Source organism: Antechinus flavipes, chromosome 2 (assembly GCF_016432865.1).
Source record: "Antechinus flavipes isolate AdamAnt ecotype Samford, QLD, Australia chromosome 2, AdamAnt_v2, whole genome shotgun sequence".
Classification (NCBI taxonomy): domain Eukaryota; kingdom Metazoa; phylum Chordata; class Mammalia; order Dasyuromorphia; family Dasyuridae; genus Antechinus; species Antechinus flavipes.
In genome coordinates, this window is record NC_067399.1 from 495,121,377 (window position 1) to 495,148,057 (window position 26,681).

At 44.0% G+C, this 26,681-nt stretch overlaps 1 protein-coding gene across 5 annotated transcripts; it reads right to left on the reverse strand.

Moving 5' to 3' along the window:
- On the reverse strand, nucleotides 1-20,033 carry PLTP (phospholipid transfer protein). 5 transcript variants are annotated; one of them, XM_051979928.1, is made up of 18 exons: nucleotides 20,015-20,033; nucleotides 14,157-14,217; nucleotides 13,159-13,268; nucleotides 12,962-13,073; nucleotides 12,638-12,737; nucleotides 9,942-10,070; nucleotides 9,518-9,673; nucleotides 8,623-8,686; nucleotides 8,395-8,458; nucleotides 5,141-5,232; nucleotides 4,836-5,012; nucleotides 4,233-4,292; nucleotides 1,390-1,554; nucleotides 1,238-1,305; nucleotides 1,113-1,155; nucleotides 952-1,015; nucleotides 360-436; nucleotides 1-273 (listed from the first exon to the last, which is right to left on the reverse strand). In XM_051979928.1, exons 4-18 carry the CDS (start codon nucleotides 13,059-13,061, stop codon nucleotides 145-147), a joined length of 1,488 nt encoding a protein of 495 aa, XP_051835888.1. In that variant the 5' UTR covers nucleotides 13,062-13,073; nucleotides 13,159-13,268; nucleotides 14,157-14,217; nucleotides 20,015-20,033; the 3' UTR covers nucleotides 1-144. The 5 variants fall into 5 exon arrangements, with proteins under 5 accessions (XP_051835888.1, XP_051835892.1, XP_051835889.1 ...); XM_051979932.1 differs by having other exon boundaries at nucleotides 13,159-13,248; nucleotides 20,015-20,032; XM_051979929.1 differs by lacking the exon at nucleotides 20,015-20,033 and adding an exon at nucleotides 14,597-14,615.
- Nucleotides 20,034-26,681: the final 6,648 nt, after the last annotated feature.

The following is a 26,681-nucleotide window of genomic DNA, read 5'->3' on the forward strand; positions in this document are numbered from 1 at the left end:
TTCTGTCTCTGAGTCCTGACTGGGAAAAGGGGGTGGAGAGGGCTTTATTGAAAGAGCAGGGATTGATTCCAGTACATTTTGAGAGAGAAAAAGGGGAGGTTGAACTTCCATGAACGAAAGAGTGGACACCTCCTGGAAACCTGTTCAGGAGGTAGGGGCAACAGATTGAGGTGGAGAGGAAGTGGGCCCATGGTCACCAGCTGGCCGGTTCTTTTCAATCACCTCACGAAGCCCCTTGCTAAAGTGGAGATCGGCCCCAATGGTCAGGAATCCCTATTGTTCACAAGAGGAGAGAGGACTTAAAAAGAAGCCACCAAAGTCCCCTCCTTCCCCAGCACATACGTATACCCTTCACTCACTGCCTGGTTGGTCACCACCTCTTTGACAAAGTCGATGCCCTCAGGGAGCGGTATCTGCACTCCTCGCTTGGTTCGCTCTGTAGCAAAGAAAAGCAAGAGAACAGATTCTTGCTTGGACCCAAAGGACTACCAGGCTCGTTATTAGAGGGAGGCCCAGACCTGCACCACACTCTTTGGGAGTAGGGTGCTGGCGATGCTCAGGGAAGCGAGCCCTGCTTTTTTTTGGGGGGGTGCTGGGGATCCTTTCCAGCTCCTAAGAGTTTAAGGATGATGTAGAGGCTAGAGGGCAGGCTCTGCTCTTAGCTGGTCTCAGGAGTGAATAAGCCATTTCGGGGCTCTATGAATGTGAGGCACTTACCTTTTGGGGACTCCTGTGAAATGAGGAAGGTTTTCACTTAGTTCCTCCCTTACCAGTCTTCAGGAGAAGTGGAGACAATCACTGGATGCAGTAAAGGACACTCCTATTCCGGGTGGGATGACTTGCGCGCCCTTCTAACTCTTCAGGCTCTGGCTCTGGGACTTGCCCAGCCCGGGAGTTTCCCCAGGGTGCCAGGCCCCCCATCCCAGCCTCCGCCCTGGGAGATTGGCTTACCATTGAGCAGGGGCATGACTGCGATCTGGAGCAGCGTCTTCAGTGGGGCCTGCAAGGGAATCAGCTGGGAGGGGAAGCAGAGGGGCACGTTAGGCAGGGGTTGTTGGGAAGCTTCTCGCCCCAGCCGCTTTCTCTGTCCCATCCAACTTCCCATTACTCACTGCCAAGGACTCCAAGGCAGACTGGTTTGAATAGATGCGAAACCTTTGGAAAAATGGAAGAAAGTCTTGGGGCCTGTGGGTGGGCCTGTGTTTCCTCCCAACCCCCAACCCCTCACCTCTGCTACCTGCGTAAATCCATCTGCGCCTGAAGTACCTTCCCCCGAAGAGCCATTTTCGCACTGAGACGGGCATCCTAAAGGAAAGGAGGGGTGGTGACATTGGTGATCGGCCCTTCCCCCCTTAGCAGTTCTGCCCTCGCCCTCTCCCGGCACCGAACCATGGTCATGCTGGAGAGTTGCACTTGGGGCAGGTCGGGGGGCGCCAGGGCAATGACGAGGCTGGCGGTGACGGAGATGGTGGTGCCCGAAGGCTTGATGGTGCATCGCGGGGGGGCCAGGACCTGCAGCTCCAGCTTCAGAGGCGCATCGATCACTGCTGGGCTCTTCGGAGAAAGAAGGGACAGAGTTAGGGCCCGCGCAAGGACGGTCCGTGAGGAAAAGAGGCACAGAGGTGGGGAGCCGGGTATCCCAAGTTCAAATTCTGCTTGTTACTGCTGCCTCTGAGATGAGACACAGGATATTCTGTCTGCATCTACAGGGACTTGGAGTAAGTGACCGCTACAGTCCCTCACAGCTGGAGTCCGTAGACTCTGATGGTCTCTGAATGGATTCTGGTTGTTGCCCCCGCCCAAGCCCCACAGAAATCACCACGGGCACCTCCGGAACCACGAGCAGGCCAGCACATGCTGCCCCCACATCACCGGGGTCCCAGATGATGCTGACTACAAAACATGATAGAAACCAGCCAGTAAGAAAGTCGCATCGACAAGATGCAGAACAGGACACTGGATCGTAAAGCTCCCCAAATCTCCCCCGGCTGGTGCCTGCGCAGTACCTTCTTTGCTGTCCTTGGATGAACCTATGCTAGTTATAATATCATTACCATACACTACTACCCCCAAGTGGGGCTTTCTCTATGCATTCTGGGGAACCCTGTGAGAGTATAGGACTTCCCCATGTTAGCAAACTCACTCCCTAACCGCAAATTTTACATCTCTTGGGGTGCAATCAGCACTATTTCCTCCATAAAATCCTCCTTTTGCTTAGCTGGGCTGCTGACTGATTTGGGGAGCTTGATCCACTCACTGAGTGTATAAATCTTATTAAAATGCCTTTCCTTGGATTGAAAACTGAGCCTGAATTCTTTCAGAGGTTACACCACATCACATAGCTGATAACCAACACGCTGAAAGAATGAAAAAGAACTCTGAATGGCAGCCATGGCAAGGGGGGGCAGCAATGGGAGGACCACCGATCAATAAAGGCTAGTTCAGTGTCTTATTTGCTATCCAACTGGGGCATGTCATCGCTATCAAAGCCTGTCTGTCACTCAACAAGCATTTGCAAAGTACTTTCTAAGGGCCAGGCACCCTACTAAGTGCTGGGGATACAAAGAAACACGGTCCTTGCCCACCAGGAACTCACATTCTAATACAAGTACATACGTGTGAGATGTTTAGAAGAAAAGGCACCGATGGGGGAGGGGAAGCAAGGTCTCCTGCAGAAGGTGGGGTTTGACCTGAATCCTGAAAGGAGCCGGGGGAGACGGGACATAGAAGTAAGGAGGGAACGTTGCAGGGGGGCGGGACAGGCAGGGCACAGAAGGTGGCGACTCAGGGTGATTGTGCAAGGAACAGCAAGTGATGCGGGATCACGGAGGAGGAGTGTGCGGCGGGACCAGAAAGGCAGGAAGAGGCCAGATGGTGTAGAACCTCGAAGGCAAACAGAACTGATCTCTCTGCTGGGATAGCAGCCCCGCAGCAAGGCCGCTGAGAAGCGCCTTGTGAATTCCGCTCTGTGGGAAGATCACTTGGGCCCCTGAGCGCAGGACGGACGGGGTGACGTGTGCCGGGCCGTGGCTCTGGGCGGTGGGACGAAGGCTCGTACACGAAAGGCGAGGGCGAGGGGGTCTGTGGGTGCGTGCCAGAGCGAAGCTGGGAGCCCGGGAGGATGGCACTGCTCTCAACAGAAAGAGGAAAGTTGCGAAGGAGGCAGGTCTGGGGGAAACGACCGGGAGGGCTGTTTGGGATAGGCCCAACGGGACAATCAGTTTGAGATGCCCAGAAGGCAGCCGATCGTTCAGCCTGAACTTGGGAAGCGGTTAGGGCTGGAGAATGAGGAAATCTTCTGCATGACAAGTGACCATGGGAATGGAGGTCACAAGGGAGGCGGTAGGGAAGGAGGAGAGGTGATGGCCCGGTGCAAGCCACTGTGAAAGGAGACTGGGAAGAGGTGGGAGAAAGAGGAGGGAGCAATGTCCCAGAAACTTCGGAGGGAGAAGAGGGCGAGCAGTGGGATCCCAAATTTCAGAAAGATCAAGTTGGGCAACGAGGAGAGATTGGGTGAGAACCCCGGCAACTCCAGCGAGCAGTTTCAGCCCAATGACGAGGTCAGAAGCCAGACAGAAGAGTTAAGAAGAGAGTGAAAGGAAAGGAAGTGGAGGTGCCTCGGGTAGACACTTGTGACATTCTGGAAGTGACCTTTGGTTCTCCAGGTCAGGGCCTCTCAAGAGAGAAAGGATTCTTCTCTACTGCAGGGACAGGCTGTGTAACCACGCTGACTAACTTCAGGGAGACTTCTCGCCAGGGTTTTTGATTTTTGCCCTCAAAAATTCTTGAAGAGCATTTTCCAAGTTATAGAGGGTTATAGATCTGCATGGACAGAGGAAGCACCCACATTAAAATCACAGATCTTTGAAATATCTGTTCTGTGGCAAGGACCAAGAAGACTGATCCTCCCCTGTTATTGTATAAATTGTATTGTATTGTATAGATAAAGAAATTTGAGCCAGAGAAATAAAATGACTTCCCTAAAGTCACACATTAAGTAATAGAGTCAGAACTCAAACTCAAGTTTTCTTATTCCAGATGCTGAACTCTTACTTCATCCATCTAGAGATAGGGCTCTGGGTTTCCTCTTGAGCCCCGCAACTGGAGCACACACTCCCCAGGGTAAGAGTATATACCTAACCTATGGAAACATACTGTTATATCCATTCCCTTCTCAGAGTGAATTTTCCCTCCCTCACATACAGCCAATTCCATTCTCCCATGCCTCTCACCAACAAGATGATGCTTCCGAAGAAAGTGGCCCTCAGTACCATGTCCAGGTCTTTGGGCACCTGAGTCAAGAAAAGAAAAAGAGAGGAGGAGAAAAACTTGAAAGTTAGACTTGAGAGGTCAAATAGGCCAGTTTTCTGTGAATTTTCTCAAGATCATCCTTATTTTTTTTAATAATAGCTTTTTATCCTCAAAATATATGCAAATAATGTCTTCAACATTGACCCTTGCAAAACTTTGTGTTCCAAATTTTTCTCCTTCCCTCCCCCCAAGACAGCATGTAATCCAATATATGTTAAACATGTACAATTCTTTTATACGTATTTCCACATTTATCATGCTGCATCTCTCCATCACAAGTCTACTGGAATTGGCCTGAATCACCTTATTATTGAAAAGAACCCTATCTATCAGAGTTAATCATCACATAATCTTCTTGTTGCTGTGTACAATATCATCCTTATTTTTGAACATTCTAGTGACAGGGAGCTTGCCACTTCACGAGGTAGAAAGAGTCTTCCATCTGATTCACTCCTTCACTCTGCGTCCTCTCACTCCCATGCTGACCCCAGACTCTCTGTGGAACAAGTACCACATCATCTCACCTTGTCCCCAACAAGCTCCAGCCGAAGCACTCCAGCCCGAAAATAACTATCCATGGCAGAGTCAAAGAAGAACTCAGAAAAGGCCACGTAGACCATTCTTTCCTCTTCCTGAAGCTGAGGCTCCACAGCCTGGTTAGGGAAGCTGGTGTTGGCCTCCGAGAGAGGGAAGAAGGCTCCCTAGAGACAGGAGAGAAAAGTCTGAAGGTCTCAGCATGAGCAGTCTCGAAGAGGGATGTTTAGACAGGAAAACACTTAGATGGGGTCAAGAGTCAGGCTCAGCTCCGGGTCCCAAGCTGGAAACTCACCCGGAAATCCATGTCCAGGTTGCTGGCTGAGGTCACTGGATCACTCAGGAGGGAATAGTCTATACCAACATGCTGGTCCACTGCACTGCGTACTGTAGGGAGGGAAGGTTTGTTTCACACTTACTTCAATCACCACCCAACTCGATGACTTTTAATGAGGCAGCCTATATAGAATTATGCTTCCTCGGAGTCTGAGGAGAAATGGTTTCTTTATCTAAGATCTGAGCTCTAGTCTTACCTCTTAAAAGTAAGTGGGTCATAACACTTGCACTAACTTGTTCAGTTGTTTTCAATCCTGTCCTGCTCTCTGTGACCCCGTTTGGAGTTTTCTCGGCAGAGATACCGCAGTGTTTTGCTCTTTCCTTCTCCAGCTTATTTTACAGATGAGGAAACTGAGGTAAACAGTTAAGTGACTTGTCCAGGATCATATGGCTAGTAAGTGTCTGTAGCCCCATTTGAACTCAGGTCTCCTGACTCCAGGGCTGGTGCTCTGTCATCACCTTGCTACCCCTGGACCTCAGTTTCCTAATCTGTAAAATGACTGGATGACTGGAGTAGAAAGGTGGGAGTCCCCTCCAGCTCTAAATGCCAAGATCCTGTAACTGTGGAATGTACTCTGTTCCACAAAGGAAGCCAGCCCATCATTACTTTATTTAAAGCTCTTATTTCTACAGTACTTCACAATTTACAAAGTACTTTCCTTATGACAACATTCCATAAGAAGCAGTGCAAATACAAGGTGCTGCTCATCTTGGAGAAAGTAAATCAAGCAACAGAAGCATTAAACTAGCTGTCCAGCATCACCCAGATAAGGGATGAGCAGAGGCCAGTCCTCGTCTCCTGGCTGTTCCTCAAGCTTCTTTCTCCTCACACCCTGACTCAAACTCCTGGTCAGCAGGTACTATGTCTTCTCCTTCCCACGTATTAAGGGGCAGCAAGACCCAGTAAAGAAACTCATATCAGGAAGTGCAAGGTTCAAATCTCTCCTCAGATGCTCACCAGGGTATGTGAACACAGAGAAGTCATGAAAACTTTGTCTGAGTCTAGTTATTCCAACTTTAAAATGGGAACTAAAAGAATAGCACCTACTTTACAGGATTGTTGTGAGGGTCAGATGAGTTAATGGACAGAGGCAGTGTGGTGTAATGTACAAAATGTTGTTCTTAGAATCCAAGGGCTGTGGATCGAATCCTGGATTGGTTATTATCTGAATGAACTTAGAACCTTAAACAAGTTGCTTAATCTCTCTGGATCTCAGTTCTTCTTCTGTCAATTTAACCTCTCTGGGTCTCAGTTCCTCTTCTGCCAATTTTACCTCCCTGGGTCTCAGTTCTTCCTCTGTTGAATGAGTAGATCAGACTAAATCTTAGTTTCCTTCTAGCCTGAAATCTATGAAAAAAATTAATGTACATGTATACCCTCTCCCCTGCCAAAAATGTTTTGCATGTAATTAGGGAAAATAAAAATAGAAAAATAAAATAAAATTAAAACATCATTTCCACTGAGGGAATCATAAGTTTCTGATGTGGAAATTTACCACCAAAAAAAAAAAAACTTATGAAAAAGAGTAAAGCATTTTGAAAACCTTGAAGGGTTATGTAAATGTCAGCTATGACCGTCACTCTCTATAATATTTTCTATACACAAGTTTGTTGTGAGGCTCACATAAGATAGTTCATGTTGAGCATTGCCTGAAAACTCCAGAAAGACAAATAGCTGTGCTGAATGCCTACTGAAAGGCAGGTAAGACAGGCCAGAGGAAAGGACACCAGGACCTCAATGCCAAGGCCTTCACCTGGCCAGAGACCATTTCTGTCCAATGGGTGACACAGTTTTTATTCAGGGAAAAGACAAACTAGATTTGAGCCCCCCACCTTAAAATTTTGAGCCCTCTTTCCCAAAGCTATCAACAATGGGTAAGTATTTATGGGGAGGCAAGGCAGGCCCTGCTCACCAACTAGCTGAGATAAGACAGTAATAATAATTATAACTAGGGCAGCTAGGTTGTGCAGTGGTTAGAGCACTGGGCATGCAATCAGGAACACTCATCTTCCTGAGTTCAAATTCAGACTCAGATACTTTTCTGTCATCCTGAGCAAATCCCTTAACTCTGTTTGCCTGTTTCTTCATCTGTAAAATCAGCTGGAGAAGGAAATGTCACACAATTCCAGTGTCTTTGCCAAAAAAAAAACCCAAATGGGATCACAAAATGACTGAATAACAACAAAAAATAACCATTACACATTTCTAGAGTTTACAAAAGACTGGTTCCACATTTATCTTGTGGGTTAAGGAAAGTATCATCGTTTCCATTTTATTTATGAGAAAAAAACTAAGGTTCAGAGGAGTGACTTGCCCAAAGTAATAAAGCTGGTAAGTGCTGGCTGTAGTCAGGGCCCGAGTCCTCCAGATTGCCTCATGCTTATTTGGTATGTATTCTGTATGTATTTGTGTGCCTGCCTATTGTCTCTACCAATAAAATACAATTTTATTGAAAGTAGGGACAGTTTCATTTCTGGTTTTGTATTCTTACCGCCTGGCACAACACCTGCCCAGTTATTGTTTGGTCATGTCTGACTTCACGGACCCATTTGGGGTTTTCTTGACAGGCACTGGTGAGGTTTGCCATTTTGCTTTCCAGATCATCTTACATGTGAGAAAACTGCAGCAAACAGAGCTAAGCCACTTGCTCAGGATCACAGTTAGTCAGAAGAGTCTTCCTGAGCCCAAGCCCAATGCTCTATCCACTGCATCACCTGGCTGCCCCGTAGAAAGTGACTTGCCCAGGGTCAATGAGTAAAAGGGTAGAGTCAAGTCTCTTGATTCCAAGGCTAGTGTGTTCACTCTTTCTCTCCCTACTCCTTCCCCTCTTTCCTGTTTATCTGTCTGTCTCTCACAAACAGGTCTTTTCCTTACATATAAGCAGTCACCCACTTATATATAAATGGATCACAAATATACACATATATTCAACCCCACCTCATAACAAAAAAGCTGTTAAGCAAAGACACAGAACCACTGTATGTGCTGCATGTAACCTTCTGCACCCATGAGCCTTCATGTCCCTCAGATGTCCACCTCACCCTCCCAGGCTTCCTCAGTGTGAACAACGTACTTGCTAAAGTTCTGGAGAGACACTCCCAACCTTGGGACTTCTCATCCCCCACAGACCTGCTGCGAGTGGGTGGAAGAGGGCACCAGGGGAGAAGGCAAAAGTACATGCACTCCAACCTTTTCTGGCTTCCATGACTTACCCGGCACTGTGTCCAGGAGGGAATTGAGCAGGACCAGCCCCGCATGGTGTAGCACGGGGCAGATCTGGGGATCATAATATGAGCATCAGCACCAGATCCCCCTCTGCGCATTCTCCCCACCCCACCCGCTCCTTCTCCCTATTCCTGCCTGGTCCGGCCATCTCTCATGCTCCCACCCCCCTGCTATGCCCGGGCCCTCCGAGCCCCCGCCCCTGACTCCCGCATCACCTGTTGGTTGAGAAGGAAGCGCATGCCTGAGATGATGAAAGTAGAGAGGAACTCATAGATCTTCCTGCAAGAAGGGAGGGAGCAGAGAACAGCCCATTAAACATCGTCCCAGCCCGGCCTTGCCCCTGACAGGCGTGGAGGGGACTGACTAGGGGAGGCTGGGGCATGGGAAGGGGTAAAGTTTGGTACCACAAGCAGGGCCAAACCGGATGGGGGTGGGTAGAAGGCAGGGCTCAAGACACATTTCATCATTTCCCTCTCACCCTCAACATCTGTGTCCCAGTGGATACAGTGAAGAGGGAGAAAGAGAACAGCCCTGCAGACCTCATCCTCGTCTCCCAGCAGAGTCACTTCCCAACCAGGCCTCCTTACCTCATCCCCAACAGGCTGAAACCTATCCCTCTGCTACACCGCTCCCTCTCCCAAGTCCTCCTGTCAGTCCTGGCTTCCTGGCCCAGTGTCGGCTCATCCAGGAAGCCTTCCTTGATCCCCACCCCCCAGCTAAAAGTGACAGCTCCCTTTTCTGTACTTTTGCATCCTTAATGGATTCACCTTGAATATGTGTTTTGTCCTTTACCCGATTCCATTAGACAGTAAAAACTCTATGGGGACAGGGAACATGTCTCATTTATTTCCTATCAATGCCTAAGATGGGCCAAGAACACAGCAGACACTCAATGGCTCTTACTCTAGCCTAGTACCTTCTTCCCCACCCACAATTGGGCGTAAGCTGAATGAAGCCCCTTTACATCCAAGACTGGAACAACTAACTATGCTGTGGGCTGAGGAACGGCCGGAGCCCCCCAGGAGCCTTCTCCCACCCAGCATGAGGAAGGGAAGTCCGTAGGGAGAACGTCAGCAGGAATGGGGCTCTGGAGGCAAGGAGAAGCCTCACTTGAAGGTCCCCCCAAAGGCAGCGTGCATCTTGGAGACAGAAGCTCCACAGGAGACGTTGGAAACTTTCATTCGACCGCCAGGGTCTCTGGCCAACTGCAGGGCCGTATGGATGGACACACCTTCGGCCGAAGCATCCACGTAGCCCCCGTCGTAACTGCCAAAAGGAACACCCAGAAGGAAATCAGGATAGAGCACCTACTGTGCGCAGGGCACTTTACATTGTTTCCATCGATCCTAACAGCCACCCTGGTTGGTAGGTGCTACTGTGACTCCTCTCATTACACAGTTGAAGAAACACACTGCCAGCAAATGTCTGACTCTCTGCACCACCTGGCTGCCTTCGAGAGAAGGGGCTCAGACAAACCCACCCCCACCGACCCCCTCCCCAGCCCTCCCTGTCCCAGCCCCCGCCCTGCACTCACAGGAACCAGTAGAGCAGCTGCCGGCGGAAGCGGAGGCTGATGGAGGCATTGCTGATGTACAGGATCAGGTCGTGGTTTGGCTGGAAGTACAGTTCTGACTGGACCAGCTGCAGTTTGGTCACCTTCACCCTAGAGGGACAGGGCATGGGAGGCTCAGAGCCAGGCTGTCCCAGCCTTAGACCCCCTCCAGGCAAAAACAGGATAGCTGGAATAATCCCTAGTAACTCTGGAGAGGGTCAGCGTGCTCAGTGGAGAGCGCGGGCCCTGGAGGCAGGAGGACTGCAGGCCTATCCAGCTCAGACATTTACTAGCTGTATGACCCTGGACGAGTCACTTAACCCGATTTGCCTCAGTTTCCTTATCTGAAAAGAGAGCTGGCACATAAAGAGAGTTGGCAAAGTGTCTTTGCCAAAAAAATCCCAAAATGGAGCCGGAAGAATCAGACAAAACAATTTTAGATTCCTTTCTTCTTCCTGTAAGCATTATGAGAGGAGGGCCACCTCACTGCTCATTCAACTCGACCTGAGAAGACAGACAACACATGGCCTTGCTCTCCCAGGGAGGTTCCTCGTTCTGACTTCGGGGCCGCGCTCTGTCCACCCAGCCATCCAGCTGCCCACCATGTACGATGTCAAAGTTGGATGGACCTTAGCTTGTTTTACAGGGGAAAAAACTGAGGCATAGAATCTCAAAATTGGAAAGGAGCCCAGACATCCTCTAGTTCAACCCACCCCTGAAAGGGAATCCCTTCTACCACTTCCATGATAATTATTATTCAGTCTCCACCTGAATAAATAATAACAGCGAATATTTATATGGTGCTTTAAAATATGTTAAGCACTTCACAAATATCATCTCATTTGATGAATTCCATTTTAGGGAAAATACTATCTTCCAAAGCAACTCATTCCTCTTTTGGACAAATGGAAGGTTTTTCTTTCATCCAACCAAAACTAGTCGTTCTGAATCTACCCCCTCTTTGTTTCCCATTCTGTTTTCTGAGTCAAGCAGAAAAAAATCTTTCCCATGAAAGCATACCCCAAAGACTTGAAGACAATAATCGCTACCTTCTTTTAATCTTCTCCTCTCAAAAAAAAAAAAAAAGAAAGCATTCCCAGCTTCTTCAACCATTTGCCTTGGGTGACAACTTATCCAAGTTTGTCCATTGAGTTAATGGCAGAAATGTGACTCATACTTATACTCCCAGACTCTTTCTATTCCTTCTATGGCTTAACCTCAGTACCTTTTCCTGACCCAGCTTTAGGAGGATGTAGGAAGTGAGTTCAAAGGTGATTACTTCCTTACCCGAAACCAGTATTATGAGAAAGTATGCCCAGGATCCCTTGTAGGTGGGATTCCGTTACAGGCACTGCTGGAAGGTGAAAACTGTACTGGCCTAGCAGTCAAGAGGCTTGGATTAGAGTGCTAGCTCTGCTACTAATCAGCTGTGTGACTTTGAATAAATCCCATCCCCTCCCCTGGTTGGAGGGGATGGGGGAAAGTGGGGGAGAGTGTGGATTCAATCTCTCTGCTCTGGACATTTTTTCTGTCTCCCATGCTTGGAATAATCTCCCTCTTAAATTCTTCCTACTGCCTTCCTTGGTTTCTTTTAAATCCAACTGAAACCCTTTTACAGGAAGTTTTCCCCAATCCCTCTTGATTCCAGTACCTTCCCTCTGTTAATAATTTCCTCTTTATCCTGTATATATCTTGCCTATATATATTTGATTGCTTGTTGTCTCCCTCATTAGATCATAAGTTCCTGGATGCCAGGGAATGGTTTTTGCTGCTTTTTGTTTCTTAAGCACTTAGTGCTTAGTGCATAGTAGGTGCTTAATAAATGTTATTGATTGGACTCGATCAGTTCTTAGCCTTTTTTAGGTCATAGATCTTTTTAGCAGTCTGGTGAAGCCTCTGGATCCTTTCTCAGAATGATGTTTTTTAAATAGGTAAGCAAGCATATACATAAATTGGCACAAACAAGATAAATACGGAATGGAGGAAAGATAACCTCGGAAGGGATGCAATTCCTTAGCTGGGAGGTTGTAAAATGCCTACTGCAGTTGGGGGTCTCAAATGGAGCCAGAGAGTATAAAAGGGGGAGATTTGAGAACATTCCAGGGAGGAGGGACGGATGCAAAGGCAATGAACTGGGAGACAGAGAAACCTTCCTGTGTGATCTCTCAGCCCCAAATGCGAATATCTCCTACCCAAATTACTTTGCATATTTTTTTTGCATCTACTTATATGGGCAGGCAGTGTACCCTTCCCAAGAGAGTCCAGGGTCGTTCCCGGATTAGCACTCTGCCTGTCACACAGTAGGCACTTGTTTGGGGAATGCTGTGGATTGCTAAGTGATCTCCAAAAGTTCCTTCCAGCTCTAAATCTCACAAGCTTATAAAGCTACAAACACTGGCTCACTAGACCTCTGGCAAAGATGGGCTGCCAAAGTTGGGAAACACTGTGGCACAAAAACCTCTCTGGGCCTTAAGTTTCTCATCTATAAAATGAGACAGTTAAACTAAAGGGCTTTGAAGGTCTTTCCCAGCTCTATACTTGTATGTTAATGGACTATGTCCAAGTAAAGAAATTCTGACTTGAATTCAGACGTAGCTCAGCCGTAGCACAGCCCATTCCCCACTGCACCCCCTCCCAGACTTTTAGCCTGAGCTCCCCCAATCCCAGGCCCCACTCACTCAGAGATGTTGTAAGAGAATGGGCCCTCACTGCCCCGAAGGTCTGGGATGGTAATGGTTTCTAGCTCCTGCTCCAAGAACTTCAGTCCTTCTTGCTTTACTGAGACAGTAAGACCCTTCCTTAGAACTGGTAACAGTTTCCACCCAGTATTCTCCCTCCGCTTTCCCCCCTCCCCCCATTCATCCTCCCACCTCCACAAAGCACAGGCTTTTTTTGTGGGAAGGAAAGGAGAGGTGACCCCAGGGCCTTCTCCTAACAGAATCTCTCATTTCCCAACTCCCCCACACCCCAGGAGCCAAAGAAAAGCTGCCTCATCTTCTTACCCAGCTCCAGGGCTTTGGAAGTGACCCGGATCTTGCACCCTGGAGTCTCAGCATAAGTGACTGCTATAAGTGCTAGGAAGAGGGCCCAGAGGAGAGCCATGGCTGGGCCGACCTGAGGAAAAGACAGGCCCAGGATTCATTCTCCCAGAGGTAGGCCTTGGGTGCAATCCCTCCCCTGGGCCTCGGGTTTCCTGTACCTGTTTGGAGTGGAGGTCAGGATATGGCTCGGGCAGAGAAGGCAACTCAAGCCTCAGGATTCAGGTGCAGCTCCCGGGGTAGCCAGGTCCCTGAGAGAATCCAACTAGTACTGTTGGACAGAACAAGAGGAAGGGACCTCCAACTTCCTTCCCATCCTTGATAGCCCCTGGAGATGTCAGTCTGTCTTACAGGACAGAGATCTGTCCTGGGAGCCCATCTTCTAACTCCACATTCCACCACCCATAGGATTTGGGGGAGGAGAATAATGGGGAGGGGGGTCAAAGCTTCTTTTGCAGCAACCACATGACAGGCTAAAACTAGTGGGGTGACTGACCCCATCCCCCCACCCCTTTAGCTGCCTGGCAACCGGAGGCCTGCAACTCAGCCTCGCTCCATGGTAACAGGAGCAAACACATTCCTGGGGACAGTCTGTGGTATCCTGGGCACTACTTAGGGAAGGGGACAGCCCACTACAGAGTGAGATTTTAAAAGCTGAGCTCCTTGGAATCCCGCTGTACCTTTTCCCATCTCTTACGTCTAGAGAATCTGAGAATGACAGCTGTCATTCTTAGAACGCAGAATGTTAGAAAAAGTAGGGACCTTTATAAGAGAATGTCATAGATGGATAGAATATTAGAGTACAGAAAAACAGAAAATTAGAAATGGATGAAAGCTGAAGAGACAAAAAAAAGCAACTGGAAGGTCAGCTTGAGACATTATCTGAGCTTGTGCGACAGCCTGAGCTCCCCCAACCCCAATGCTAGCCCTAGTCCAGACCTTCTGATCGTCTGCCCATCGCCCTCCCCACAGTGTATTCAGACCTTTTCTGCGCATCGCCAGAGTCTCCTTAATTCCTCCCCCAGCCCTGATTCTGAGCAAGGTCTAGGCTTCCGGCCAGGGGTAGCGGATGCTGAGGATGGGGGTGGGGGGAGAAGGCGGCGAGGGAGGAGGGGAGCGAAGATGAGGGGGGCAGGGTGGGATATGTGCTGAGACTCACGAGGCTGGGCCAAGGGGACCGGGGGTCAGCTGCAGTCACGTCTTGCCTGCAGTGCCTGGATCTGAGGAGAGAAGCGGGGCCAGGGTCTGTGAGGGCTACTTCGGATACTGCTGCCTTTATAGGGCGCTAGCCGCAACTCGTTTCCCCCGCCACACACATACACACACGCCCCTCTCCTCCCCTCCGGAGTGGGGAGGGATTGGGGCGGGCTGACTAATGTGGAGGAATGGTGGGGGGAGGGCTAGGCAGCCCGTGACTGATCAAGCCCAGGCAGACTAGTTGCTCCCAGAGACCAAGGAATGGGGCAAGAAGCTCCTTCGTCCACGGGGATTCATATTCGTTTCATCCTCAGGACATCCTGTCTGGCGAAGTATGTCTCAGGAGGTCATCATCCCCATTTTACAGATGAGAAAATTGTGCCTGAGAAACTAGTGACTTACCCAGTGACAGAATTAGTAGATGGTAGAGCTGGGACTCCCAGGAGTTCATCTGAGTTCCAGCACAGTACTATTTCCATGACTTTAGGCTTTGTCCAGTTCCCTTAGCTCCCGATTCTTACATCGTTCTCTTCTCATCTGCCATCCTCAGGTCCTGCCCTACTCCCCCACTAAGTTTTTCCAAGCCAGGCTTCCAGCTTATTCAAAACTTAGCTTTGGAAACCCAGGCTAGTTATATTCAGGATCACTGTAGCATGAAAGGACCTTGGAAAGCATCACACACATACACACACATTCAATTTTACAGAAGAGGAAACTGAGAGGGTCAGAGTGGGACCCCCAACACACACAACGGTAATTATCAAATCCAGGCCCTCTGATTTCAAATCCAGCACACTTTCCACTGCTCATTCTCCTCTGTCCATTCACTACTCTTAACCCAATAGATGCCTATTAGCTCAGCTTCCCCTCCACTTCCAACCCAGATACCAGAAGTCTCTGTTTTCCCATCCTTAGGAAAGTTTGTTCTCCTAGAAACATTCCCAGAGGTTTTATCAGATGCTGGAAAATGTCCAGGCTCATGCAGCAACCTGTCCACCTGCCTCATGTCTTCCACAGTCCTTACCAATTTGCTCTATGGGAGCAGGGAGACTCAGAATCACTGGTTCCTTCTGATGACCTGACCTAATAGATAGTGCAGGTTATTCATCTGGAGTCCTCAGCTCAAGGGCCAGTCAGGCACCTTTCTATCCCATCTCTTTCCCCTCAGCCTCCTCCTCCTCCTCCTCAGTCTCCACAGGAAATGTTGGCTGGCTTATAGATGCTTGGAGCTGGTCCCCTTCCCCCACTCCCTTGGGTATTCCCCATCTGTCCACTATTTCAGGATTCAGGCTTGGCTTGGGGAAGCTGCATCGTCAGTATCTTTCCCAATGACTCTCGCTTCTTCCCTTTATATTTGCATTCATGCACACACTTATCAGCTTCCCTTCCTGAAATTGAAACCCGTGAGCTTGTTGCATGTGACTTTGTTAGGGTTTGGGTGTGTGAGGGTGAACAAGAGAGACCCAAGTAAAGGGGGAGAAGCTCCCAGAAGTATAGACCTTGATTCATTCTGTGTACCAATAGGCCAAATATTTCCACAAGCCTGCTCCAAGAATTCAGAGAACCACAGTGGGAAAATAATGAGGCTGCTGACTCTCCAGAGTAAAGTTTGTAGAGTTAGGAGAGGAGAAAGGACAATTGTTTAATGCTTTGGGTCGTGTGCAAAGATCTGAATTAAATTTCATTTTGATCTGTCTTCGTGCTTTGGTCTGGTAAAAAAAAATAACTTGTATCTTTTTAAAATTGAGAATCCATGAAACTCTTCCTGACATCTATTTCCTCATCTTTAAAATGAGAGAATTGGACTAGAAAATCTCTGAGGTTCCTCCCAGCCTTGATACTTTGCATTCTACTCAGGTCTCATTGATCTCCGTATAGCTAATTCAACTTTTAACATGGACTGCTTTGTATTAGTATCAGACTGTTTCATAAAAGGAGGTTGAACCAGATTATTGTTACTGTGACTTTCTAGGACTAACATTCTAAGATTCCAAGTGTGTTAATGTTCCCTGGGACACAACATAGGCTCTTTGAAGAGTTGAATTCATGTCTTATTTTTATCTCCCATAGTGTCAAATACAGAAATAGTACATAGTAGGTATTTTTTTAAAAAATAACTATTACTGAAGAAAGTATTAGTCTTATTAGGGTGGAGAGTTCATCAGTCAGTCTGTTACTAACTGTATATGTGAAGATGCATGCACACATTTCATGATTGTAAAAGGACATTGAGCTTACAGGATGGCTTTCATGGATGGCCACTACAAAATAAGGATGCTAGTAACCTGGAGGCCTGGGACTCCTCAAAGTTATGAAAGCCTTAAAGTTTATTTTGCTCTGTCCTGACAGCAACCAGCCCTGTCCATATTTTTCCAGAAGATCTGGAGCTGGCTATCAGCCATGCATTCTTTCTATTCCTAATCTCTTAAGATTGAGTAATTCCCCATAAACAAAGAAAGTAAACTCTTTTAACCTCTTGACCTCTTTTAATGCTTTAGTCCTTCTTGTACCCCTTTCTTTACAGGGGGGTCTTCATTGCTTTCCAACAGCCCAATTCTTTCTTGATGTTTAATAAATTCTAGTTTCCGTTGCAGCTTTCCTTTCCTGCAACCTTCCCTGTCCCTATCCACCCTCCCACCTCCAATCCCTCCCTGATCTGTAAGATTTTTTTTTTTTTTTACTTTAGGAAAAGCTAATGAACATCTTAGAATTGGGAATGACCTCAGAAGTCATTTAGTTCAATCCTACTTCAAGCAGGAATCCTGTGTACATTGTATCATGCAGGCTCTGCTTGGAGACCTTCAGCTAACTGGGGACAGTTTGTTTTTCAGTCTCATCTGACTCTTTAAGATCCCACTGGGGTTTTCTTGGCAAAAATATTGAACTGGTTTGTTCTTTCCTTTTCCAGTTTATTTTACAGATGAGGAATCAGAGGCAAACAGGGTTAAATGATTTTGCCCAGAGTTACCCAGTTAGGAAGCTTCTGAGGCTGCATCTGAACTCAGGTCCTCTTGACTCTAGGGCCAGTACTATATCCACTGAGCAACCTAGCTGCCTCTTAGAAGACAGTCAAACTGGTAGGCAGTTTGTGAAGAAATAGATTTCTTGGGAGTAGCTGGATAGGTCAGGATATAGAAAGCTGGAAAGTATAGTCAGGAAGCCCCTGAGTTCAAATCTAGACTCAGACATTAGCAATGTGATTCTTGAGCAAGTCATTTCACCCCATTTGCCTTAGTTTCCTCATCTATAAAGTGAGCTAGAGAAGGAAATGAAAAATCACTCCAGTGTCTTTGCCAAGAAAACTTTATATGGGGTCAAACAGAGTTAGATATGACTGAAATAATTGAACAACAATAAGATTTCTTGTTTTTCAACATCATAGAATAGCAGATTTGGAAGAACATCAAATGTCAGAGCCAGAAAAGACATTAGAACATTAAAATATCAGACTTAAGTGGGACGTTTTAGAAATGGAAGGGATTTTAGAAATGATCTAATCCAACCCTCTTATTTTACAGCTGAAAAAACTAAGGTCCTAAAACCATAGTTCCGAGTCTTCCTATGCTTGTATTTATCTTGTCTCATAATCATAATTAGCTCAATTGTAAAGGACTATACTGAAATGGCACAATAAGAAAAGCAGCAGAAAAATACATGTCCCCCACAAATTTGAGGTACAATTTATCAGAAATACATATCATTGGGAAGAATGGCCATACACAGAGCTCAGAAGTGGAAAGATACACTTTGGTATGTGACAAAGGTTATTTATAGCCCCAGTGCCAAGAATCCCTCTCCATCCAATGTCTTTTCCTGATACCTTTGCTATACATGGCAAGACCCCCTCAGACCATGGTGTCTCTGTTTGATCACTTACTCTTTTGGGCCCCCTAAAGCCTGCTGCTTAGACTGGGTGTGGTAAGCCATGGTCTCTACTGCCTCTCTTGTGGGTTCGATTCTTATCCTGCCTGTGCACTTTTGGAAGGAATAGGTGCTCCCAACCTAGGACCAACAAATGTCTTGGCTCTGGAGCCTTCTATCTCCTGAGCCAAATGCCAGCCCTACTCCCTTTGTGCCTCTTTACACAGAATTTCTTTCCCAGACCAGGACTAAATAACCGAACTATATGTCATTTCTCCATTTTTGAGAACCAAGTCATTGCCTTTGTTGACTTCCAGATGTAATTCTCCAGAATAGCCTTGGTATTATTCATAATTGCTCCTCAGGGAAATTGTAGGCAACTTTCAACCACAACTTGGAGGGAGGAACTAGAAAAGACTTAGTGGACTGTTTCTTCTCGAGCTCTGAGGCTCTCTGGTGGGTGGCACATACTTCCGCCTTTCCACTACCTCATTGGGACAGTGGGCAGAAAGGAGCAGGATAAGGGGTTAGGGAATAAATCATATGCTGGCTATTCTATATCAAGATTTAAAAGGTCACATATAATCAATGGAGTGTGTGTTTTGGATTTTCAGAGCAGATTGTGAATGAGACCTGAATCTTAAGATACCAGATATCAAACGTACAACTGTCTTGTCCTTTACAGGGTGCCTCAGAGATATTCAAACTAGTCATTGTTTTTTTTAAATTGTAATCTCATCTCACAGTCAAGATACTGAAGCTTGGCAGTTTTTCATTTTGAGATGGCAGCTAGGGGATTTCAAAGGCTCAGACTTTGTCCTGATTCACTCACCTCTAACCCCTTCTTATGCCTACAGGACTCTGAATAATTGGTACAATTCTCAAATTTCTTCAGCAGCCCCAAAAGAGAAAGATTTGAGGGGAGTGTGGATAGGAATCACTGGGAGGACCCTCTAGGAAGATTCTGGGTAGAAGGCACATTAGAGATCATCTTATTTTAGAGAGAAGTGAACTGAATCTTGGAAAGGGGACTTGCCCAAGATCAAAGAGCAATTTTATAGCAGAGAAAAGCCTCACACCCAGTCTCCTGGTTATAAGATTAGGAGGAGTTGGAAGAATCTTGGAATATAGGATATATAGCAGCCCTGAAGTCGAAGACTTGAATTCAAATACAACCTCAGACCCCTGCGTGACAGGACAAAGTCACTTAACCTCAATTACTTTGGAAGGAAGGAAGGATGCAGAGCTAAAATAGATCTTAGAAATCATGTAATCTTGGGGGTCCAAGGAAGTGGAGAGATTTCTCTTCCTGGATTTTCCTATAAGGATAATGGAGGGCAGGTACCCTTTCCCCCACTACAGTAGAAAGAGCAAACTACTTGCATACAAGAGCCAGCACATGTATTTATGTGAGTTTGAGACTATATCTCAAAACCTTCCCTACTTCTGCTGTGCTTCTGTCATGAGCATCAGTGATCAAACTTTGATCCTGCTGTAGACATTTTTAGCCTTGACATTTTTGTGGTTCTGAAAGGTTCTGAATTTTTGTGGGTACTCTTGGGTCCTAAGTTGGTACAATCTGTACATCAGCCCCTGGCAAAGCTATTCTAGTACTAGTTGAAGAAGATGATTCCTGACAGGGGAATGAGAGCTTTAGGTTAAGATGAAATGAGAATTCAAAAGTTGTTTAAAATATTTGATGGGTTTCTTTTTTTTTTTTTTTAACCAGTTGCATACTTGTGCATATTTTGTATTTAGCATTTCTTTTGTGAAGAGGGAATAAATAGTGGTTTGGTATATTATTATATGTCATACATTGTATATTATACATTGAATACTTCTTTTGCTGAGACTTTAGACATGAATCAAATCTAAACTTTAAGTGCTTTTCTCTTGACTACTTTGGGTGGAATGTAAAGAGTCAATGAATATAATAAAAAAAGAGAATCTGATCCTTACCTTCCAGGGCCAGGCTCCCCCAGGATTGAACCCAGTCCTCAGGCATAAATCCAGCAATTCTTAGTGGAATATAAAAATAGTTAAGTTCTTCAGACCAATAGACAACAATATCTAAAATTTATACATCATTTTAGTGTTTGTCAAATGCTTTACAAATACTATCTTATCTGATCCCCATAACAGCTGTAGGAGATAGATGCTATTTTAGGTAGATCCCCATTTTATAGATGAAAAACAGATAGACAGAAATTAAGGGAGTTGCCCAGGATCACACAACTAGTAAGTCTGAAGCTAGATTTGAAATCAAACCTCTCTAACTCCAGGCCCAGTGTTCTATCTACTTTGCCTTCAGCAGTATTACATATAATGTATATATGTATACAGAATAAATATAAAGAGAATAAATAAAAATAAATTCAAAGCATTTAGAAGGTTAAATATAGAATGGTCAAGGTAGGAAGACACTATCACTTGGGAGAGCCAGAAAGATTTCATGTGGAAGATGATATTTAAATTATGTCATCAAGGAAGAGAGGGATGTTATGAGGCAGAATGAGGAGGGAGTGAATTCCAGTCCCAGGGGAAAACCAATGCAGAGGTATGGAGATGGCAAATGGCGTATTATGAATGAGGACAGAGAGAAGGACAGTTTGACTGAAATCAAAAGTGAGAGTAAAATAAAGCTGAAAAGATTAGTTGCACTGGTTTATGAAAAGTTTTAAAAGATAAGAGTGATACCATCAAATATGAGCTTAAGGAAAGTCACCTTAACAGGAATATGGAAGATGACTTGTTATAGATAAGTACTTAAGACAGAGAGATTGATTAGAAAGAAGTCTGTTGCAATAATTTAGGTGAGGTGATAAAGGTCTGAAATAAGAGGATGGCTATGGGCAGAGAGAGTAGGATATAGGATGAAGTGATGTTAAAAATGGCAAGATATGGAAACTGATTATTTATGTGAAGTGAGAGAGGGTGAAGAATTGAGAATTAGCCCAAGGTTTTGAACCTGGGAAACTAGAATGGTAGTACCTTTGTCAGAAATAGGGATGTTTGTAACACTTCCCAGCTGTGTAACCCTGGGCAAGTCATTTAATCCCAATTTCCTCAGCAAAAAAGAAAGAAAGAAAGAAATAGGGATGTTTGGAAGAGGGAAAGTTTTGGAGAGAGTGATAAGTTCTCTTTAGCTATGGAAGTGCCAATTTTATTTGGTGTTAAGTTCAGAATAAAAAAAATACAACTAAATAACAACAAAAAAAGTTAATGAGTTATATTTTGGACATGTTGAGTTCAAGATAGCTCTGTGGCAGCCAATTTGAAACATCCAAATAATCTAAAACCTTCAGTCTATGATGGGGGTAAGCTAGAAGCCTTCTCAATAAAATCAGAAGTAAAGCAAGAATGTCCATTATCACCACTATCATTCGAGATTGTACTAGAAATGCAGTTATAGCAATAAGAGAAAAAACAAATTGAAAGAGTTATAATGAGGCAATGGAGAAATAAAACTATCCCTTTTTGCAGATGGTAGATTGATAGACTTGCAGAATCCTAGATAACCAATTAAAAAATTAGTTGAAATAATTGATAATTTAGAAAGGTTGTAAGATACAAAATAAACCCACATAAATCATCAGAATTTATACTACTATCAAAGTTCAGGAGCAAGAGATAATGAAATTCCATTTAAAAATCACTGTAGACAATATAAAATACTTAGGAGTCTACCTGCCAAGATAAATCCAGAAACTATATAAACACAATTACAAAATACTTTTCACAAAAATAGTTAGATCCAAACAACTGGGAAAAGATTACTTGCTGAGTCAAAATAATAAAAATGATAATTCTATCTAAATTAATTTGTTTATTCAGTGCACTATCAGTCAAACTTGCAAAAAGTTATTTATAGAGCTAGAAAAAAATAACAAAATTCATCTGGAAGAACAAAAGTTCAGAAATATCAAGGGAATCAGTGGAAAAAAAAAAGAAAGTAGTTTAGTTATATCAGATTTCAAACAGTATTACAAAGCAATAATCATCGAAACAATTTGATATTGCCTAAGAAATAGAGTGATGCATAAGTAAAATAGATTAGGTATACATTATATAATAGTAAATAATCATCTAGTGTTTGATAAATCCCATACCCCAAGCTTTAGGGATAAAAATTCCCTACTTTACAAAAACTGCTGGGAAAAATGGAAAACAGTTTGGCAGAAACTAGGTATAGATCATTATCTTACACTGTATACAAAGATAAGGTCAAAATGGATACATGGTTTAGAAATAAAGGATGATATCATAAGCAAATTAGGAGAGCCTGGAATAGTTTATCTGTCAGATCTATGTATAAGGGAAAAAATTACAATCAAACAAGAGAGAGAGAATTATAGGATGTGAAATGAATAATTCTGATTACATTAAATTATATACTACATTGCATTAAAAATACAAAACCAATGCAGACAGATTAGAAGGAAAGCAGAAAACTGTGGAAAAATTTTTACAAGCTTCTCTGATTAAAGTCTCTTTTCTCAAACATATAGAGAATTGAGTCAACTTTATAAGATATAAGATATATTTCAAAGTTAAATATTAAATGGATGTCACTCCCTAATTGATAAGTGATCAAAGGATATGATCAGGCAGCTTTCAGATAAAGAAATCAAAGCTATTTAGAGTCATGAAAAAATGCTCTAAATCACTATTGATTAGAGAAATATAAATTAAAACAAGTCTGAGGTATCATCTCATACCTATCAGATTGGCTAAGACGATAGGAAAACATAACAATAAATGTTGGAGGGGATGTAGGAAAACTGGAACACTAATGCATTGTTGGAGTTATAACCTGATCCAACAATTCTGGAGAATTTAGAACTATATCTCAAAAGCTATAAAACTATATATTCCCTTTGACCCACCAATAGCACTATGAGGTATGAATCCCAAACAGATTTAAAATTAAAAGGGTAATGAACTTAAAAGGATCTGTATGTATAAAAATATTCATAGCAACTTTTTTTTTTGGTAGCAAAGAATTTGGAAGTGAGGATTTGCTTCCCTACTGGGAAATGGCTGAACAAGTTGATAATCATAGAATACTATTGTGCTGTAAGGAATGATGAGCAGGATGGCTTTAGAAAAACCTGGAAAGACTTACATGAACTGCAAAGTAAAATAAGCAGAATTAGTAGAACATTGGTACACAGTAATAGCAATGTTGTACAATTATCAACTGTGATTGAACTAACTAACTATTCTGATCTAAGACAGTTCTGAAAGACATGATGAAAAATGCTATCCACTTCCACAGAAAGAATTGATAAAGTCTGAATGCAGATTGAATCATACTTTTTTGAAACTTTATTTCTTCTTTCTTTTTTGTTTTCTTTTACAACATGATTAACATGACAATATTTTGTATGACTACAAATGTATAACTTATTTTAATTTTTAGTAAAGCTTTTTATTTTTAAACTAAATGTACAGATAAATTTTCAATATTGCCCCTTGCAAAACCTTGTGTTTCAATTCCACCCCCCTTCTCCCTACCTTATCCCTTAGATGGCAAGTAATCTAATATATGTATAATCTATTTTAAATGACTTGTTATCTCATGAAGGAGTTAGGGGAAGGAATGAAAAAGGAAGTGAGAGAATTTAGAACTCAAAATTAAAAAAAAAAAAGATGTAAAATTTTTTTTACAGGTAATTGAAAAATATTTTTTAAAAGGAAAAGCTAATAGCTGATGCAGGACTTAAGCTCAGGGGAGATACTGAGACTAGATGCCCAGATACATATAAACACATGCATATACATGTATGTATATGTGTGTATATCTATCTGTGAGTCATACTCAGAGATGATAATTAAATTCATGGAGCCTGATGGTATCATTAAGAGAGAGAATATGAATCAAGACAAAGGTATCAGGAATATTCAGTTAGAGGGCATGATATTGATGATGATGAGTAATTAGACAGGTAAAGGATAAGCAGGAGATAGTGATGTCAAAAAAAAAAGAGAGAAAAGAGTATTTTGAAGATTAAGATGACCAACAGTTTTACTTGAAGCAAACAGGTTGAGAAAGAAGTGAATTTATAAATGACCATTGGATTCAGGATTAAGAGAGCATTGATAACTCTAGTGAGAAGTGTTCAGTTGATGAAGTCAGTAGCCAGAATGCAAAGGGATGAGGCTTGAATGAAAAGAGAGGAAAAGCAAGCAGCAAGTATAGAGCATCATCCAGACAGGGTGAACCCTGACAGGGACCCACCCTCGGGGCAGTTAAGTGGTTTCATTAAGATTGGCCCAGGACCACTCCTACTTAGCTCGAACTTAAGAGATTTCATTTAGCTGGAGATCTGGACCTGATATTTCTATTGAGGCTGCACCCTCTATCGAACTGAAAATTAGTCCAGGACCACTCCTACTTAGCTGGAATTTAAAAGATTTTATTCTACTGGAAATCTAGCCCTGGGAGCAGTGACAACATTGAAGTAATTTCATTCAATTGAAACTTCAATCTCAGATTTCCTATTAAAGAGCAATTTTGGGTTCATTTCTTTGCAGAGAGAGGCCTGAAGTAGGAATCGTGTCATGCCAAGGGACCTCTCTCCCCTTGGCACAGCTGCCTACCAGAACCCCTGCCCGCTGTGAAGAGACATTCTCTTCTCAGTGATAAACCTTTTGTTATCTCTCTGCTAGGACCTTTCTCTCTCTGCCAGGACACTCAGAAGTCAGTCTTCCTAGAAAAACTGGCTTCTGTAGTGCCAACAATAAACTTCCTTTTTGCCAATCTAATATTTCGGGTTGGTGAATTCTTTCACATTGAACCTGTGCCAACCAAAGAGGGGGTCCCACAACTCTCTGCACTGCCACTAACCTCATCATTTGGTGCCCTGTTCCTGTTTTTTCTCCCTGTTCTTCTTCTTGTCCTTCTTGTTCTTCTTTTTTTTTGTTGTTCTTGTTATACTTGCTCTTGTTCTGTCCTGATAAATGGAGAAGTGATATAAGACAACATTTTGAAGAGATGATAGGGCCAAGATAAGGTGTTTAAAATGTAGGAGATGAGCATATTTGAAGGCAGGGAGGAACCAGTATATTGGGAGATTACATCAAGAAGGGATTTTTGAGATTGCAGCATGAGAGGGGATGGTATTTATCAACCTGAATTCAAGAGAAAACAGCCAATATAGCAAAACTGAGATCTTTAATTGGGGCAAGTGAGTTGCTGATTTAGTGTAGCAAGCTCAGGGATACTCAAGGAGTGATTGGAAACAGGGTTTATATCACTTAGGAAGGTAGAGGGGAAATTAACAGAGGCTGGAGTGAAAATGTCTGGTCAGCCCCAGGCAATTCATTGACCTTGAGAATGGAGACTTGGCCAGCTTTAGTCAGTAGTCAACTGTATTTATTGATATCAAGGGTATGTGTAGAGCAAAGAGAAGGGTCTTCTTTATCAAGGAGGCTAAGGGAAAGAGTGGGAAATGATGTCAAAAAGTTTTGAGATGACAGAGAAGGGTGAATTCATGTTAATGGCCTGTTTTTTCAGCTGAGAGAGAAGAAAGGAAGAATAAAGTACAGGATAACTGAAGAGAGAAGAGAAGCTTTGGAATAGTTTCTATGGAGAGGGAAATATGAAGTCAATTAGAGTAGAATGAAAGGTTGGCCTTGCTGTAGTGAGGATCCAGCTCAAGTTAGTGTGAATTTGTAAAGTACTCAGTCTGTGTCGTTGTATGACTTCCTTCAGCTCTTTTCAGCACCATGTGACTATGAGAAGAACAGGCAAATAAATACTAGGAGTAATGCAGGACTGAGGTTTGCCAAGAAATGAGTGGCAATAAAACAGTGAGTGAGGAATTCAAGAATAAAATTGAATTGGCTAATTGTAGGATAGAGATTAGAAAGGGAGTTGGAAAGTAAAATCAGAACAAAAAGAAATGGCCTGAGAAAGAACTGAGGAGGGATTATATGTAAGGTAAAAAAGAAGGGTAAAGAGTTAAAGTCTGAATGAGGCAGAGGAAGAGATAAGAGCTTGAGGTTAAGAGAATAAGAGATTATGGTCACATAGAGGAACAACAACGTTTCTGATTAAGAAACAATACTGTGAGAAATACAATTCATAATGTGACTGTCCTTATGTGGGGTTGAAGTGTAGTGAAGGAATAAATCAGGGGATTCAAGGAGAATGAATAATTGGGAGATCAGGGTGATTGAGGATGACAAAATTTAGTATAATTGTTACTAGAATGACAGAAACATAGTATGGACTGCCATTCCCTTAATGATCCTAGTAAGGACAGAATTTCAGTAATGTCTGTGTACTCCTACTCCTAAGATATTTACTCTTGATTAGTTTAAGATAAACCCCACCTTAAGTGAGGACTCGGGGAGTTTAACCTTGTAAAGGAACCCAGTTCAGGCTGGATCTAAGTTTCTGATGTCTGTCTCCTTCTCATTGGGATTCATGGCATAAAGGACAAAACATCCAGATTGAAGTAGTTTTCCTTGCTCAGACTGCCATAGGCCCCTGGGGTCTCCTGTCCAGGCCTTGCTACCTCATTCTTTCCCCTCCCCTCCCCTCCCCCAATGCCTTTGTTTCGGAAGGTATGAGAAGCTTTTGCGCGGGTCTTGGAGCTAGAAAAATGCATTGTGCTCT

Excerpts from the sequence above, each read along its gene's own strand:
- PLTP (XM_051979928.1), bottom strand. The coding sequence starts at position 13,061 with ATGGCTCTCCTCTGGGCCCTCTTCCTAGCACTTATAGCAGTCACTTAT. Across the intron at positions 5,013-5,140 it reads ACCTGGACATGGATTTCCGG|GGAGCCTTCTTCCCTCTCTC; the intron begins GTGAGTTTCCAG and ends TCCTGTCTCTAG. Across the intron at positions 437-951 it reads AGTCATGCCCCTGCTCAATG|AGCGAACCAAGCGAGGAGTG; the intron begins GTAAGCCAATCT and ends TCTTTGCTACAG.